Source organism: Microtus ochrogaster, linkage group LG1 (assembly GCF_000317375.1).
Source record: "Microtus ochrogaster isolate Prairie Vole_2 linkage group LG1, MicOch1.0, whole genome shotgun sequence".
In the NCBI taxonomy this organism is placed as follows: domain Eukaryota; kingdom Metazoa; phylum Chordata; class Mammalia; order Rodentia; family Cricetidae; genus Microtus; species Microtus ochrogaster.
Window position 1 is genome coordinate 43,744,140 of NC_022027.1, and position 18,810 is coordinate 43,762,949.

The 18,810-nt window shown below is 42.2% G+C and overlaps 2 protein-coding genes across 2 annotated transcripts in view; one reads left to right on the plus strand and one right to left on the minus strand.

Moving 5' to 3' along the window:
* LOC101988270 (alpha-fetoprotein-like) overlaps window positions 1–2,913 on the plus strand; it is a 40,216-nt gene extending 37,303 nt beyond the window's left edge. Inside the window, 1 exon segment of the mRNA XM_013350854.1 lies at window positions 2,845–2,913. Coding sequence (XP_013206308.1) covers window positions 2,845–2,913 — 69 coding nt within the window.
* A 4,042-nt stretch (window positions 2,914–6,955) lies between these two features.
* Window positions 6,956–18,810, minus strand: part of Rassf6 (Ras association domain family member 6) — a 53,149-nt gene continuing 41,294 nt past the window's right edge. The window contains exons 9-15 of the mRNA XM_026785028.1: window positions 15,247–15,344; window positions 14,141–14,322; window positions 12,071–12,172; window positions 11,763–11,814; window positions 9,502–9,620; window positions 9,307–9,404; window positions 6,956–9,212 (exon numbers count right to left, since the gene is read on the minus strand). Coding sequence (XP_026640829.1) covers window positions 9,137–9,212; window positions 9,307–9,404; window positions 9,502–9,620; window positions 11,763–11,814; window positions 12,071–12,172; window positions 14,141–14,322; window positions 15,247–15,344 — 727 coding nt within the window. The 3' untranslated portion in view covers window positions 6,956–9,136. The remainder of the gene's footprint in view (window positions 9,213–9,306; window positions 9,405–9,501; window positions 9,621–11,762; window positions 11,815–12,070; window positions 12,173–14,140; window positions 14,323–15,246; window positions 15,345–18,810) is intronic.

Here is an 18,810-nt window from a genome sequence, read left to right on the forward strand (position 1 = left end):
TTTCTCAGACAGGCCTTGAACTCGTAGCCCTCCTGCCTTAGGTTCCTGGGGGGCAGCTGGCCGTGGCATTTTTCAAAGATTATTTCCTCCACATATTTGCACAATACCTTTGCCGGTCTGCCAGCAGAAATTCTTTCATTGTTACTCATAGGGTTAGACCATGGCTAACCTAAATGAGAACAAGCTTATCGAGAGGACATTGGGAAGTTTGGGACTCTGGGAAGTCAGGTTGATGCTTATAAACTCCAGCACTTGTGAGGCTAAGTGAAGAGCATCCTACTCCAAACAGCCTCAGCCACAGAGGCAGGGCTGGCCCATCTCTGAAATGGGAAGTGAAGAAGGACAGGTCGGTGAGGGTTGAGCCACTGGGTGCAGCTCCGCACAAGCACAGAGCAGCTGGGCTCAGTGGCTCCAGCTTTGCGTTGCTGCCACATCTTCTCCCATTGCTGTTCAGAGCTTCTAGCGCCACCGTTCTAGCGCCACCGTCACACTCTGGCCAGTGTCACTCACAGTTACTCTATTTCAAACTCAAATAGATGATCAAGTCTTGATGTTGATTGTGATGTTTTATTTTTTAAATCATTGACAGGATTTTATTTTCTGTAGTCCTTTACTGTTATTATACCGTGATACCAGAACAGATGGGAAACATGTTTATTTCTATTTTATTTTTGTTTTGGAGTGGTATGTGTATACATATGGATGTGAGCCTATGTACACACATGCAGAGGCCAAAGGAGGATATTACTGCGTATCGTGTTCTAGTACACTCTGCCTTATATTTTGAGACAGTGTTTCTCACTGAACCTGGGGTTCATAGTTTGGGTGAGGGCAGCTGCCCACCCAGGCCTAGGGATCCTCCTGCCTTTGGCTGCTTGTTTCTGCTCACCTGTCTCTGCACACACATGCTGGGGTCATAGGTTTGTACAGCTACTGTCTGCTTGTACGTGAGTGCTGGGAATCAAAAGCCAGGACTTTATGCAAAAGCTCATTCCTACCGAGCCATCTTCTCTGCCCTCTAAACATGCCTGGAGAAAAATCATCAAACTGTCCTGTGTGGAATGAAGAATGTACAGAATGAAGAAGGACTGATAGCCATGTCACAAGGAGTCTGAGAGGGGAGACAGGTGCTCATCATAAATGCTGGTGTCCATGTGCTTAGTGGTCCTCAGCAGGCCTAGCTTCAGAGGCCGAGGACCGGAAATCCTGGCAGGGTGAGAAGAGATCCCTCTCCCTCCATTCTATCATAGGAGCTATTTTTTTTTTAATTTTTAAATTTATTTTTAGAAAGAGTGTCATCACAGAGCTCAGGATGGCTTGGAACTCACTATGTAGCCAAGGCCAACCTGGAGTTCATAGTGATCCTCTTAACCTTCCCAACTCTGTGGTGAGCACGCACACAAAGCCTGTGCCTGTTCGCCTCCCTCGGCCTTGTGTGGACTGCATCTCGGGCCATGTGGTTCCCATTTCAGGGCCTTCTTCATGTTTTGACTGCTTTTCTGGACTCAGGATATATAGCTGTATAGCTTCCTGAGTCCACGACACCGCAAACTAACAAATAAAATGGTTTTCCTGAATGCCTTCCTCCAACCTTATCTTAGCGAGAGTCTTATTTGCATATTGCTGGCTGTTGTAACAATTACATTTTACCAAGGACAAAGGGATAAATGATGTCAGAAAAGATAGGTGCAGAACAGACTTCTGTTGCTATTAGCTTCTGAGAAATGACAATCAAATAAGGTCTTGTTAGCTCAGTTGGTAGAGGATGACTCTTAATCTCAGGGTCATAGGTTCGAGTCCCACGTTGGGCACTAAAATATAGGCATATTAAAGAGTTCCACAATAGCCTGGAATGGAGTATAGCAAAGGTTTATTATTTGGGAAAAAAACTCATGGTAGGGGAGAGATCTGCGGTCTTCTGTGTGCACTGGACGCTGGGAACCGAATACAGCAGCGGGGGATGGGGGACATGCACGCTTTTTGTCTGCGCTTATAGTACCTTCAACCACACCCAGAATGGGCAGGTATCTAAAAGGCTATTGGCTGAAGGAGTTCCCACAACAGTCTTGGGTTAAGTTCATGCAGTAATTTCCCATTGGGGGCTGGAGAGATGGCTCAGTGGTTAGGAGCACTGACTCTTCTTCTAGAGGTCCTGAGTTCAATTCCCAGCAACCACATAGTGGCTCACAACCATCTATCTGGTGCCCTCTTCTGGGGTGTAGGTACGCATGCAGGCAAGAACACTGCATACATAATAAATAAATAAATCTTAAAAAAAAACTTTGTTTTAAAACTTCCAGATTATCAGAGGAGGAGGAGGAGGAGTTTCTTAAAGTCCCAAGGGGTTTGCCAAAGCAAGCCTGAAAAGAGGCTGATAGAATGTGATGCTGTTTGAGGCCAGGAGGAGGGTCTGAATTAATGCACTCTTAGCATCTTCCCAAGGAATACCAGGGGTGAAGGAATGTGATACAGCTCAGGTATGGATATGTGTGTGCTATGTGTATTTGTGTATGTGGGTGTATGTGTATATGAGTTTGTCTGCTTGTATTGTGCACATGTATGTGTGCATTATCCTGCAGCAAAAGAGCCTGATGGTCTTGAGAAGAGACAAAAATATTTCGGATCTGATTCCCTGAAAGAGAGAAAGGACTTATGATTAACTGAGTCTTGGTTAAGATATGGGGCCTGTTGGTCGGTCTGATACCTGCAGGAAGGGGCGTCATGGAGCTGCCTCAGGCATCCAACAAAGAGAGGAGCGCAAAGATTTTTCTGGTTAGGGACCAGGACCATAGTAGTTTGACTTCTCTTTCCCAATCAGAGGTATGCCTGTTCATTTTTCCCTAGGGACCCCAACTGATCAGGAAGTGCCAGTCCCTCTTAGAGGCCGACTCATCTCAGAGAGTGACGATGTAGGATCACCAACATGGAAGATAACAGTCGACCAAGGGATTTCTCGTCGGCCCAGTGTTGGAGCAGAACTCTGGCCAGTCCACACCATCTTTCCTTTCCCATTAACAAATGGCATATTGACTCCCAGACCGGCCCCTCAGAACTCTACCATCACAAGTTTTGCCTGTCAAGAGCAGTGGCAGAGAAGAAACTCAAAGAGCACTCCAAGTCTTCAACCAATTTAATGTGCAGTCACATCTGTCTGGGAACTGGCTGCTGGGCCCCCACAGTGAAGACTTAAAGGTCAACACGGAGCTGTCTGTACCACTTCTGGGAATTACTGTTGATGAACTGAGGGGAAGATGCTAATGAAATTACCTTCCTGAATGGGTCTGGCTCCTAGTCTATATGTAATGCCATGATGATGTTCCCAGCAAATGGATCCTAATATATTTGTATTCATTTGAGCATTATTGAGTGGAAATTCTACTGAAAGTGATGCAAAGGACTTATAATTGGGCTTTTAAATGTTTTTCTATGATTCTTTTATGTAATAAAACAAACAGTAATAGTTTAGTGCTTATTAAATAAGTGAATTGTTTTGACACCACCCACTGTCACAGAAACCAGGAAAGATCACTTGAAGGACAGAGCTTTGCTAAGAACTAGACAAGAATGGCTTCAACCACTGGCCAAGTAGTGAAGGCTTCAGAGAATGTGAGCGATCCTTTGGGCTGTAGTTTCTGTATTGGGTTTTTAGCCTTGGGTGTGTGTGTTTGAGTGTAGGCATGAGTGTAGGCACATGGATTGCCATGACAGCTGTGTGGCAGTAGGAAAAGCTCAGGGGTTGGCTGTCACGGTCTGCTTGTTTGCCACAGTGCATACTAGACTGGCTTGCCCATGAGAGTCTCAGGATTCTCCACTTCCCATCTTGCCATGGGAGCCCAGGGGTTGCAGATGTGCACCATCGCATCTGGCTTTCCGGGCATGCTGGGGATCTGAACTCAGGCCCTCCTGCTTTCAAAGCAAGCGCTTTGCCCCCTGAGCCACCGCCTCGGCCAGTCTGACTGGCTGGAAGACAAAGGTAAAATAGGTGTGGCAGTTGGGCTTAGTGGAAGATAAGGCTGCCCTGGAGGAGGGATGCCCATGTTATGTGCTTATTTAAATATAGTAGATACTATATTTAACACTTCTTATGCAAAGCACCAGCCTTTACATGTGTTATTCACATTGCTTTCACAGACAGCTGTCCAATGAAGTAGCTAACAGGCGTCCCTATGCAAATCCCGCTCCTGTGAATTAGGCTGAAAGTGGAGTAAGGATACTTCAGTATTACCATACCAAACAGGCGCAGGTGTCTTTCCTTGTCATTAGTCCCTAAACAATATAGTATAATACCTATTTGTTTATCATTTATCATTTATTTGCTTATCATTATCCTAGTAAATTACTTATCATTTACATTTTCCTAGTAAATTAATTATTACCTATATTATCTCAGTAAATAATCTCTAGTTGTAAGTGAGCTAGAGAGGAAGCATGGGGAGGCTGGAAGTTACATGCTAATTTTCCATTTTATACAACGCACTTTAGCATCCTTAGATTCTGACGCCTGAGCAGGGTTGAGGAACCAGTCTCCTAGACCTCAGCTCTTAATATCCGCCCTACTAGCCATGAGTTCGGCTTCCACCTATTTCTTCTGAGCAAGACCTTAGTCTATTTCCTAGCCTTTTCAAGGCTTACTTTCCTCATAAGTGAGATGGGATTCAAAGAATAATTTCCCCATGAGATTATATGATCAATACACTAGTAAGTAGATATAAAGCCATGTAAGGAAAAAGGCAAACGGTAATAGTTTTGAGAAATCTCAGGTTTTGTTGATCAAATAAATATTGATGTCAGTGGCTCAGCCTACCTAGTATTAGATGCTATTGGGTGAACACATAGATGTCAGGGAAGGGTTTTGCCTTACTGATTACATCCTACCATGTGTTTCCCATGTACATACTTCAACCTAGTGCTTACACCTGTTGTGTCTCCTTCACCAGCTGCCTCAAATGGAATGCCCTCCCGTTCTCAAGATGAGCATAGCCCGCAACTAGATTCCACAGTAATGCTGGCCAATGGATATTTCAAAGTCCTGAAATAATGAAATATATTTTTGGAGGGGGGGGGTGTTGATGTTAAGTAAAAAATATAGTAAAGTTTCGAGCTCCAGATCAGACTTGTGAACAAAGAGATGCTTGCATAGTAGAGTTTATAAGACTATTTTAGACAGGTTGTGGTGGTGCACACTGGTAGGATTTGCTGAAGGAGGCAGAGGCAGGAGGATCATGAGTTCAAGGTCAGCCTGTCAGAAAGAAAAAAAAAGAATATTTTAGACGATTAACTAGTTCATGAGTCATTTATTCATTTTATTGAGCACATCCTATGTTCAAGACATGATATGAAGTATAAAAAGTACAATGATAAATACAAAGAGTCTATGATTAATAACCCTAGTATGATATCTAGCATTTAATTTTAATTAATATGTAACTGACAATTAAATATTTGGATCACCTAAAACAAGGAAAAACTATTTTGACAAAGTTTGTGGTCTTTTACTATGCAAAAATAGCTGAAAACGATTTGGCCTTAGAAACTGTATTAGTAATCTAGGGCTATGTAACAATGTCAGCGTTTAGACACACAGCAGACATTCAGGTCACAAAGCTTCTGAAGATCATGAACCCAGGAGGGGTTCTAACTGGGTTTCTGGCTTAGGGTCTTTTTGAAGTTACATTCAAGCTATTCTGTTAAAAATTGGTCTTTGAAGGCTCGTCTGAGGCCTAGGATGCTCTTCTGAGACAAGCATCCAGCATCGATGGAGCATCCAGATAGCTGCATTTGGAGGGGAGTCCCCTGGTTTCTGATAGAAAGGCTCAGTGTGGGACCTAAAAGGCTTTCCCCATGGGCTGCTCAGACCTCATACACATAAGGAGGTGACCCAGGGGGCTTTCAAGAAACCGCAACAAGTCCGTTATCAATCTCAGGACTCACTCACTCTCCCTTCGGCTTTTCTCTGTTCCTTGGAATTTCTAGTTGCTGAAAGAGGGGCTGTTTAAATGTTCTCATCTTGGAGACGTGAGAAGCATGCCATGTGATTTAGTTGCCCGATTCCACATCCTAGCCTACAACATCGCATCAAATACCATACGTTTATAATTGTTTTGCCATTAAAAATAAAAAAAGCAGTCATTTTGTCCGGCTGACTTGCATGAAGATTAAGGAGGACAGATAGGAAAGATGTTTTAAATCACAAAAGGTAAGGCCAATGTCTTATTTTAGTAATTAATTAAAAATATTTTGCATCTAGTAGGAATCTATTCTTGCATGTATTTCCTGCTCTTTGTGGGTAACTTTCATGTAATGTATTTTCTCTTTCCTGATGGAAAAATTAATACCTCATTGTGTAATACTTAATAAGTATAAAAATTAGAGAAACAGAATCAGAGATAATTCTGTAATCTATACATAACTTGTTTTTGGTTTGTGAGTGGATGTGCAATATTAGCATGCAAATATACAAGTAAATACCCATCCATGAACCTAATGGATGAGTATTTTACAATATATTATATTCATAAGGAGACTTTAACTCTATTATTAAAATATAATTTTAATGGCTGTAACATTCTGAGCAAATATTTCTTGCCTTTTAAATCATTTTTCCTGTTTTTGAACATTTAGTTTTTTTACTTTCCTTTTTAAGCATAAACAGTGTAATAAACAGTTTTGAAAAATGCCTTTGTATCTCTGATGTTCACATAATATCTTACAAGTAGAATTATAGGGTAAACTTTACATATAACTTGTGTTCAAGGTAAAACAAAATCCATTTGCAGCAGTACACATCATCACTATTTGTCGAGAAGTTTAATGTTTGCTATCAAGGACTTTGTTGCGCTGATAGGCCAGTTTTAATTGTCACAGAAAAGCCTGTGGAAACCGTGTGTGTGTGTGTGTGTGTGTGTGTGTGTGTGTGTGTGTGTGTGTGTGTGTGTGTGTGTTTAGGGTAGGGCGCTTTAAATTTTTCTTTCTGTTGTGGACAGTATTATATAACGTCAGCAGAGGGCGCTAGAAAACCATTTCAGACTTTGATGCAGTCCCAGACCCTGGAACACCCTGTCTGCATCCAGGTGTTTCTCCTTCAATGCTGGCAGCCAACGAGCTGCAGCTTTCTCTGTCTCTCTCTACCTGGGCTGCTTCTCCAGCGTTTGTTTCCATCAGTGGTGGTATAACCTGGAAACAAGTGCAGGCTGGATCCTTAGTCAAAATCATCGTGTTGACATTTTCTGTCACCTGCACAAATACTCAAGACAGGCTGTGTGGGGCTCATTTGCCAGGTGAGTTCTCTTCCCATCCTTATTGTTGCTGCCCTATCGTAGCTTAATAAATCTTCATGCTAAACTCTGCCTAGGTTACTGCACAGTTTCTTTCTCCTGACCTGAATTGAGGAATACAGTTAGATACAATACTTTGCATACACTTAGTAGCTACTTGTGATTTCTCTTCTGTGAGTTTTCCCACTTTCTTTTTCTATGCCAGACTTGGTGAGTTTTGTATGCACTTTGTAGACCACACAGAGAGAGAGTGTGTGTGTTTTGAGAGAAGGCCTTACTCTGGGGCCTGGAATTCACTATGTAATCCAAGCTGGCCTGAATTCATAGTAATCTTCTGGCTTTGTCTTCTGAGTGGTAGGGTCACAAGGTTACACCACTGTACCTGGTGGGTTTTCAGTATACTTTGTTCTTTTGGTCCATTTTTAGTGCGATGAACCTGTGTCTTTCTTGATCAACAGGCAAAGCTTTAGAAATACATAGACTTTGTTTCAATCAACGAGGGAGACTTCCTGGGACAGAAATGCCACATAATTCCTACACTGTCACCCAGTTCAGGAGCTGGGGACACAAGGAATGACTAGCTTACTATTATAACTGCTTCACAATTTGATGTTGATAGTAGAACCTTACCTTAGTACAGGTGACATAACTGAACAGTTTAAGATAAGGAATTCAAATGGAAGTAGTTAGGGAACAGAAGAATATTGACTAAAAATCCACATTAATGAAGAGTTTACAAATAAATCCCATAATATTTTTTTCCAAGTGGGCTTACCAGACCTGTGTGTACCTGGTGAGTGTGTCTTACGCAGCAGCAAGGACACTATGATGCCCCCTCCTGCTCAGCTACAGCAGCTCGGCTTTATCCACAGCAATCAGCAGCAACAACTAGGTATTTGAGGTCAAATCTTGTTCTACCTTATGTAGTACAGTCTATGTCTGTGATATATTTACTTACCAACTTTTAAGACACGTAAAACTAGCTTGGAACTGATCAGAAGTGTGTGTCGGGGCACAAATTAAGAGCCCCAGTTGACAGAATCAGAGTTTAAGGTTTTATTTTTAATTTTATTTATTTTTAAGTATATGGATGCTTTGCCTGCCTGTATGTCTGTCCACCGTGTGTGTGCAGTGTCCACAGAGGTGGGTGTCAGATCCTCTAGGACTGGAGGAGTAGTGGATGGCTGTAAGCAACCACAAGGGTCCTGGGGAACTGAACCCTGGTCTTTTGGAAGAGTAGCCAGTGCTCCTACCTGCGTAGCCATCTCTCCAGTCCTGAGTTTAGCTTTCTTGACAGAGTCCAAAATCATTTTATTCCAAAAGGACAGACAGCTCTGATACTAGGAGTTAAAAAAAAAAAAAAAAAGATCAATTCTGGTAGCGATGTCTCTGAATTTTAGGAAAGCCCTTAAGTGTTTACCCAGTTATGAAACATGGTCAGTTCAGGTCCTCGATTGCTTGAGAGTGTGTGTCTTGTTGACAGCAAGGACTGGAAGTGTTTATTTCCAACCTCTGACGAGTCCGCAAATGTCTCCGTTCTTTTCAGATAAGAAAGTTTAAATTGCATGATATCAGCAGAGGCCGCTTAAACCTGAGCTCACTAAAGAATTTGCTATAAGTGCTATTTGGAATACACAGTATCCAAGCTTCCTTCAGTTACTGAAATGAAGTCCAATCTTGCCTTAGTTCAACTCTGAACCCCAGCCAACCTCACCCTTTCAAAGAGGAAGCAGGCTGTTCGGCATTCAGTCTTCCCGCAGTTTCCAGGTCCTGCATACCAGAAGCAGACGGGTCGGTCGCTCATACTACGGTGCCCTCTCCAGCTCTGCTAAGGTGTGCTAGTTAGCGCAGGTGCTGTGCTTCTAGACTGTGGTCTCTGTTTTTGCTGCCTGTTTACTCTGAAGACACTTCAGGATAAAGGCCCTTTCGGTACTGAATCTGAAACAGAGAGGGGAGAGCAGGACAAACTGGGTACCTGGAGCTCACCGAACCTACGGGAGGATAAAATGCCCCGTGCGCGCTCTTGACTTACTTCGCCATTATTCTCTCAGTCTCCTTTTTCTCTTCTTCATCTAATCTCTGGAGAATGGATTCCAAGAACGAAAAGTGGAAATTAATGTACTGCGCCACCTGAAAGGGAAAGAGAAGGCTGGATGAGAGAAGAGCTCAGCCAGAGAAAGACGCGCATGCGCGCGAGCCCCCCCCCCCAGGCTATCGGCGTCCATACATCACTGCTAATTTCTTCTGTGTCTTTATCCATGAGGAAGATCCGCGCGTTGCTTTTGGATGGGCCTTGCAGAAGCCTCTGAAGCAGTGGGACATCACTCTTCTTTAGTTTTCTCTGCTCTGCAAAGGAAAAGGGACAAACCGCAGCAAGAGTTAAAATCCTAGAAAAAGAAAGGAGGGTAATTCTGTCTCTTGGTCTTCCTTTGGTTTGTTTTGGAAGCAACAGGAATTGAGAACTCACTCAAAAATAAATAAATAAAAAGCAGGAGAGTCATGCCCCACTATCCATGATAGATATGTTCTCAGACCTCAGTGAATACACGTGAGGCTGTAGCTGCTATATAGTACTGTACATCTGTTTGTTCTATACATATACATATCCATGATAAAGTTAACTTATAAATTAGTTATAACAAGAGGGTAACATCCCTAGGAACAATTACAGAAACCATATATATTCTAATGAAACTGTCGGTGTGAGGCCGTTACCACAGGAAAGGAAAAGGCATTTGAAGACGAAGAGTACAGTGCCTTGATAGCTGATCTGATAACTAAGGCGACACTAAGTGATAAGTCGGGAGGCTGTGTCTACAGAGTGGGTACCATGGACACATGGAGGCTTCATCCCAGGAAGGGGAGGGAAGGGCGGCATAAGAGTCTATCGCTATACTCTGAAGGCACACGGCTTCAAGCTTGTTGGATTGTTATTTCTGGAGAAATCCATTCAATATCCTTGGACGATAATTGACCATGGCTAACTTCAACCACACAAAGCGAAATTGTAGATAGGGATAGACTATTGATTAAAATTAAATATGAAAACCTTTCCAAGAACTACAATTGAGCCTCTTCCATTCAATATACTGCCTAACTCAAATAATTCTACCTTTTAGTTAGGTCACTTAGGCAAAGCTCTAGTCCTACTGAGGGAGCAAGATGGTTCAGTTCATTACAGTTTTCCTTCTTTCCTTCGTTCATCCTCTGAGCTCACTTAGTAGAAAGCCATTTTACAGTTGTTCTTAATTCCTCTCTTTTTTTCTACCTCACATTCAATTCTTGGGTATTCCAAGAACTAAACTACAAATGCAGAATTAGTAAGATTAGCTTTTTTTTTTTTTTCATTATTTGAGGGTTTCATCCATTCAGCCATGAAAATGAGACAAAACAAATCTGGTATATTCTCAGAATTTCAAGTTTCAAGCATTACCATAAATGCCTCCCCACAAAAGTACTGGCGTTTTGTCAGCGTGGTGCCTCATCTGGGATTTCATTTTAACAGAAGGAGGCACAGAGAAAGCCCCAGTGCCCTCCGGTTCATCTTTCCTTCCCATCTCCCTGTTCTTCACTTCCTTCTTCGGAATAATCAAATCTGGTTCCCATCTCTGGATTCGATTTTTTCTCATCTCCATTCCAATCCAGGGCGTGCTGATGTCACCCCTCTGACACTTCTGAGGCAACAGGAAGTCCTCGCCATCCTGCTGGCTCTCCTCAGCACAGCAGGATCCTCTCCTGACCTTTCCATCGAATGCCAACTTCATTTCCCACTCTCGGTGCCTTTCAGAGTTTACCCCCAAGTTCTTGCTTCATGATCATCTGGAGCCATTACTGGAAACATAATCCCCCACCGAGCTCTGCACGCGGTCTCTTCTGACCAAGAGAGCTCATTCTCTTACCATGTGTCAGACTCGGTGTCAAATAGGGAAGGGTAAACGAACAAGGTCAGAGAGAAGTGGCAGGCAGTGAGGACCAAAGCTGGGGCAAGGAGGGGAAGGGAGAAAGCCCAGCACCTCCTGGAGAGCCAGCCCTCCAGGGATGGATTCCTGAAGTTCTGATCTTTACTCTGACAACATCTGGCAAACAAGCAGATTCCTTTGTATTCTAAACTCTTTGGATGTATTTCTGCTTGGATTATCTTTGGGAACAGAGCAGATACATGGTATTCTAGTACCATTTCTCAGGAAGGGCATGGGGCTCAATGATTCAGTGTGTGCTTAGCTTGCACCAAAACTCTGGAATTAACAACAATTATAATGAACCCTTGAACCCTTTCCTGCCTCTCTTCTGTATTCTGTATTCCGTGTCCTTCCTTCCTTCCTTCCTTCCTTCCTTCCTTCCTTCCTTTCTTTCTTTCTTTCTTTCTTTCTTTCTTTCTTTCTTTCTTTCTTTCTTTGACAGAATCAAGCACTCTTCTGTTTGTCTTCTTTTATGAACTGAAAACGAATGAGCTGGGGTCAGGTACAAAGAGGGACTAAATTTTCTTACCTCCTGTTCCAAAAATAATGTAAAGAGCAAAATCCCGAGGGCTATTCTCAATCTGTCAATGGAAAAAAGTGAATAAATTAACTATTTTAGAAGATGTTAGAGCCAGCAGTGTCCCTCCTCCCCCTTCCCTGTCAGAGATCTCCTCTTAGGCTCCTGCAGGGATCATGCACATTCCCAGGCTGTGCTGCTCGGAGGAAAATAGCCACCAGAGTTGAACAGATGATGCTGGTTCATAGCCAAGGGCATTTATGTGACTCCATTGGCTTACACACATGCAAGGGACAGCTCAGGTCAGTGACAAGGATTACCTTGAACTTTTGGAGAAGTTGCTTTATTACTTCTTCAGTTCTCATGGTGCTGTTTGTTCTGACCTTGGTTTCTGATCCGAAGGTTGGGGTGAAAATGGATGTCTAAAGGAATAACAACAAAACCATAGGAGTCCTCATCACTGTATCAAACAACAACGGTCAGTATCCTGAGCCTGAAACAGATTGTGGAATCCTGAGAAGTCATGCTATCACTCCTAATGATGTCACAGAGTTCTCAAATAAACACAGATTTAATAATAATTATTGCATGAATGATAGTACTAAAAATTGTATAAAACTATTCTAAGCCCTTCATAAGTATTATTAATTGACTTAATTCCTATAAAAGTAATAAAAATTAATTTTAAGCTATTGATATAAATGTCCCATGTTTCAGGGCTGAGAGATGACGGGTCAGTGGTGAGAGTACTTGCTGCTCTTGCAGTGAACTTTTAAGTATTTGTCAAATGAATGAAGACACAAGTGACAGTTAAAATCCATGGCATAAAAAAAAATCTTTGAATTCTGGGATACTAATGTTATAGGTGAAATGTCTTAGAAACATTATAGAAAAGCATGTATGAATTTTACACATCTTAGCAAAAAAAAATCAGAACAGAAATTTTATCTAAACTATAGCTACACCTGTACAAATACTTTGCATATAAGTGCAAGATCTAAAGGGCAGGACGAAAAACGTGATGCTTGATTGGGTGAAATAATCAGTTTGGATGTCTTTAAACCAATCTCTGCGGGGGCCTTTATATGACTTGGATGTTTGTTGGTTTTTCTGGTTAAGCTTTGTACCCGCACCTCAAGAAGCTCATCTTTGTGTTTCAAAGGGCAGTTCAGCACCGACAGCGGGGCTCACCCATCACACTGTTTAACAGTGTGGGGTGTGGAGGGAGGCAAGTATGGGTTCCAGTTCAGAGTTATTGTTAAAAGCATGTGACTCAAGAGAAATTGCTCAATGACTGCAAACTTTGGTTATATGTAAAGATATGTAAAGAAGAAAGACATAACGATATTGGCCCTCATAGGAGAGCTTTTACGATTAACGAGATGATTTGTTTAAAATATGTTCAAAGTTAGGTGTATAGTTCTATAATCTTAGCCTTGGAAGGCAGGAGTGGGGGCGGGGGTTAAGTTTGAGGCCATCCTGGGTTCTATAGCAAGTACCTGGCGAGCAGGGACTACTTAATCCATTTATTTATTTTTATTTAAATGTTTTTCATACAATATAGTTTGATCATGTTTTCTCCTCTCCCAGTTTCTCCCAGATCGCCTCACCTCCCTAGCTACTCAACTTCATGCACAAGCCCTTTCTCATTCTAATAACAGGGGGGAAAAACCCCTGAAAACCCAAAGTCAAAAGAACAACAACAAAAAACCCAATAAGACAAAAAAATGCCAAACAAAACAAAAGGAAGCAAAAAGCCCACCCCTCAAAACAACGGGGGGCTGGAGAGATGGCTCCACAGTTAAGAACATTGGCTGCTCTTCCAGAGGACTCGGGTTCAATTCCCAGCACCCACAGAGCAGCTCACAACTGTCTGTAACTCCAGTTCCAGGGGATCTGGCATCCTCATACATCAGACAGATAGATAGACAGACATGTAGGCAAAACACTAATGCATATTTTTAAAAATGGAGTTCATTTTGTGTTGGCCGACTACTCCTGGGCATGGGGCCTGCCCTGGAGCGTGTCGACACAGTGACACTCCATCGGAGAAAATGGATTTCCCATTGGCCAGCTGGTATCAGTTGCAAACAGCTTCTTGGTTAGGCATGGGACACTATGTACTTCTCCCATGTTCAGTACCGGACCCCAGCGGCCTTGAACCTGTGTAGGTACTATGCATGCTACCTAACTTAAATCTGTGCTTCAAAGCATCATATGAAGAAGAGAAGAAGGTCATGTTTAAACTTAGTTTACAGTTCCTACAGGGAAAGACTGATGAGCACTAGGCTAACAGTGCTCTTATTATTGGTTTAAATTCTAAGTTGAAATAAGTAGTATTGTTAGTGCAGTGGACAGCATTATTCCGCATGAATGGAACCGGAACTTACCTCGTGGTTATAGAAGTGTCCGTTGATAGAGGCTCTATGGCTCTGCCTGTCTTTTCTGTACGCCGCTGGAGCCTTCGTCCTCCTTCTCACCAAAGCCGCTTCACTCATGGTCCTATAGAGCAGCGGGGATTCCGGCTCTTCCTCTTCATATGGCTTCAGAGTGCTGTGGTAAGATAAATATTCTGGGAAGGATAAAGATCACAAGCCCGTATCATTCAGCCGCCTGTCGCCTTCCACCGTGGGGACCCCGCTTTGCCTTTACTAACAAGGAGGAATGAGATTTCCTGGCTATTGAGAGCGCTGTACTCGCTGCCTGGCTTGTACTGACGTATCAGGTGCTGCGTGAGATTGGTCAAGCAGCAAATGCTGCTGGTGAGTTATGTCTCATAGGGTTCACGCGGTCACATGATTGGTGTTTCCACTCTAATCTCTTTTTATTGGGGGTGTAAATTATATACAATTTTAGCATGGAAGACCTGGAAAACCCCGTTTTGCTGACAGTCTGGACTAAGACAGGTAAGATAAATGCATGGTGAGTTGAGGAGTATTTATAGGAATAGAATACTTCCAAGTGATGGACCAGGCCTGCATCCCTGTTTTGTCCCGACATCAAGATTATTAGACCTTTCCCAAGAAGACAGATCTTGGAACCTTAGTGACCCTTTAATGCCATGGAAGTATTCTTGAGAAGCCATTCTCATGGAATACTGAGGCTTAAGAGAATTTGTTCCTAAGTTTCCTGAAAGTAAAGCAGCAATATGCTTTGGGCTAGTGGCTGCTGCTGATGTACCACAGGAGTGGCGCGGTGACATAAGTTACCACCTGAGCAACTCAGTGATGTAAGTTACCATCACGTGAGCAATGCGGTGATGTAAGTTACCACCAAATGAGCAGCGTGGTGTTGTAAGTTACCACCTGAGCAACTCAGTGACGTAAGTTACCACCACATGTGCAATGCAGTGACATAAGTTGCAAGGCCCTTGGGAATGTTTAAGAAGCATATATATATGAGTTCTTCAGGTAGTACTGTGTATGAGGTAAACATTGGGGAATCATGTTTTATGTTGTTAAAATATAAACCATATTGCTAACACTTTGGTACTGACCTTCTGGGGAATGCCTTCCTTCAGACAGCAAGACTTGGCTCCCGTCCAGCTCACTGATACGATAAAGGTCATCAAACTCTCCCCAGCGAGTCATCCTCCTGAAAAGTAACAAGTTCTGTCATTGAGACTAATTCCACGTGATAGTCTCAGGTTTACAATGTTGGTACTATAGTTGTGGGCCTTGGTAGGTAGATGTGTGATCCAAATCTAAAACAACTTTATCATGGTACAAAGATTACAGTCATACCATACTAATAAGCATGTTTTAAACACACTCTGTATATTTTTGGAGAGAAATAATTCACTAATATACTGAAATGCAAAATTATGTAGATTCTGTAAAAGGGATGCTCAGATAGGCTTGGTAGAAACCAACACGAGCCACTGATACACAGATATCTCATAAGGTTTTAGAGGAATTTAGATACAAAAATGTCATTTATACTCATGAATCAAGTACCCACAGCATTAAAATATTTATATAAAATGGTTCTAACATGATAAGATATGGTACTTATATTTGGGCCTAAACTGCTTTGAAAATATAATTTACAAAATAGAAATGTATGAAAAAATTCTCTATTAGAAAATTATTGCCGGGCGGTGGTGGCGCACGCCTTTAATCCCAGCACTCAAGAGGCAGAGGCAGGTGGATCTCTGTGAGTTCGAGGCCAGCCTGGTCTACAAGAGCTAGTTCCAGGACAGGAACCAAAAAGCTACGGAGAAACCATGTCTCAAAAAATTAAAAAAAAAATTATTATCTCATGTAGGATATTAGCAAACTTCAAAACATTCTTGTGTCCAGAATATATGAAATGTAACAACTGTTTATCTTACATCAGACTAACATTCTTTTTTATTTTATTTATCTGGTCTTAAACAAGTTAGTTATGAATCCATTTTTGGCCTCAGTGTCCTCACTTATAAAATTGGGATAATAACAGTATGAGGTAGGATAGAATTGTTGGTAGGATTTAATTTATGTAATATCCTTGAAACAATCCCTACTTATAGTTAAGTACTCGCTAGCTATCAAAAATATTATCAGAATAATCTCATCCTCAGTGGCACCATCACCACCATCACTGCCATCACCACCACCATCATCACCACCACCACCACCATCATCATCTTCATCACTATCATTATCTTCATCACCACCACCACCACCACCATCATCACCATCTTCACTGCAGTCACCACCGTCTGGATTCATTTCATGATGGATCAGGCACAATTTGGGGTCCAGCGCATTTCTGGACCTCTCGAGGCAAATGGACACTAGTATTTGCAGGATATTTTTTTCTCCTGTGTTGTTGTCCATAAAATTTTTTATAGTATAAACCCTGAATATTTCCACTTGGGGTGTCTGTGACTCTACCCAAATGTCCCTGACTGGTGGTTTGAATGATCATGTCCCCAAAGGCTCACATATTTGAAGACCTGGTCCTCTATTGGTTTGGGAAAGTTTGGGCAAGTGTAGGAAGTTGAGTCTTGTTGGAGGGAGAAGATCACTGAGTGAGATTTGAGGATTTGTAGCCTTATGCTGCTTTGTGTGCTCTCCCTCCCTCCCTCCCTCCCTCTTTCCCTCCCTTTCTCTCTCTCTCTGCTACCTGTATGTACATGACAATGTGATCAGCCAGCTTTCTGTTCCTGTAGCCATGTTCTACCTTCCTCGCCATGATGGACTCTATCCCTCAGGAAACAAAAGCCCAAAGGAACTTTTCCTTCCTTAAGTTGCTTTAGGTCATGACTCGTTATCACAGCAATGGGCAAATAATCAACACACAGGCGGAAAAGCTCTTATAAACGTAGCCGGCACTGGCAAAGCAAAGCTTTCACTCTCCTCTGGACCTTGGAATTCTCTTGAAGTCTTTAAACTTTTATTTGATTTACAGCGCCCATGAGAAGGACATAATGTGATCATAATGTATTTGTTAATACAATTTAGAGCAAACTCTACTATGTGGAAATGTTTTCAGTTAAAATATATGTCACAAAGAGGAGGAACTATATAAATTAGCAGTCCGGGTGTCCACCACACTCTATTCGTATGGCACATAAAATTAAACATCTCCAACGTACAGCTTATTAGCAATCTAAAGTAGTTGTGCTTGATCACTGTTGAAGAGGGTTGGCAATGGGAACTGGATACCAATGAGAAGTTAAAACTAAAAGGCAAAGCGACCAGGTGCTGTTTCCAATGGGGAGACCCGAAGTTCTACAAATAATGACCACTTATGATTCCCATAGCTGGTCAGTGACTCTGGCCAGTGTGACAGCCACCCCCTTACTTTTTTCAGTTTTTTTTTTTTAATTTTATTTTTTGAAACAATCTTTTTTTTTATTTTACATACCAATCCGGGTCCCTTTCCCTTCCCTCCACCTGCTCCCCCACCTTCCTCTCACCCCACCTCCCAAACACTCCTCAGAGGAGTGGGACCTCCCATGGGGAGTCAGTCCTTAAATTTTTGCAGTATGGTGGTGCCACGTCAATACAGGGGCTGAAAAACAGCTCAATATATTCATTTTGCCTCTTTTCTTCATGGCACTCCTTGCCAAAGTCAAAAGCTACAACCTCACAGTTTGGGGCTGTGTAATTCAAGAACCATTCCATATGCAGTGCATATGACCAAATGTATGGGCAGTCGGCCACACCTTTCAAGCAGGAAGCAGCTAGAACTTTAGCATCAAGCAGTTGAGCATGTCCAAACATGGAACAGTTTGTGTTGCTCTGACCAAACACCAGGAAGTGTACCAGGGGCAAATCTAAACACTGGAAAGGGGCTGTAATCTTTTGCAAAATAAAATGGAGGTAGAAATTTGATATGCAAATATAATGTAGCCACTTCTCCGTCTATAGCACAAGAAAAAAAAAACATTATTGATGCAAATCAAATATGCACCTGTTCACAACTTGCTCTTTATTTCCTTCTGCCATGACTTGTCTAAATTATGCCAATACTGACTTTAGAAAGAATTAAAATAGAAATGAAAACCAGCAAAAGCAAAAGTAACCCCAATGAGTCACCTCTTCTCTGTTTCATTTTAAACACACAGTTTCTTTCTGCAAGGAAACATTTGGCCGAGATATGAGAGATCAAAGTCTTCCTTTAAAGTCATTTCCATACACACAGAGCTCAAACAAACCAATTTATTTTTAAGCCTCCACTATTCCCATTTGGCTAGTACTTTCTCAGTGTGACTCATTTCTGGTAGGATTAAAGCGAGCCAACATGGCACAAGTGGTTATTTTTCTCAAAGGATGAATGGACAGATACCCAATTGGAGTTCTTACAGCTGAGCCCACACTGTCCATGTCCTTCACTGTCCACTAACCCAGGGGGGACAGCAAATCTGAGCAGTGGGGTTAAGTTCTGTCCATAGACACAACAGTAGGGGAAAAGGAAAACGAGAGAAGGTTTGGAAGGAGGGAACGGTCAAATTCTTTACACAATTTAATTGAGGCACATAATTTAAAGGAGTCACCTGAAAGGAGGTGACCATGGGAAGATACTCCGAGGGTGTCTGTGGATCATCAGAATCAGAGACTGGGCAGAGCCG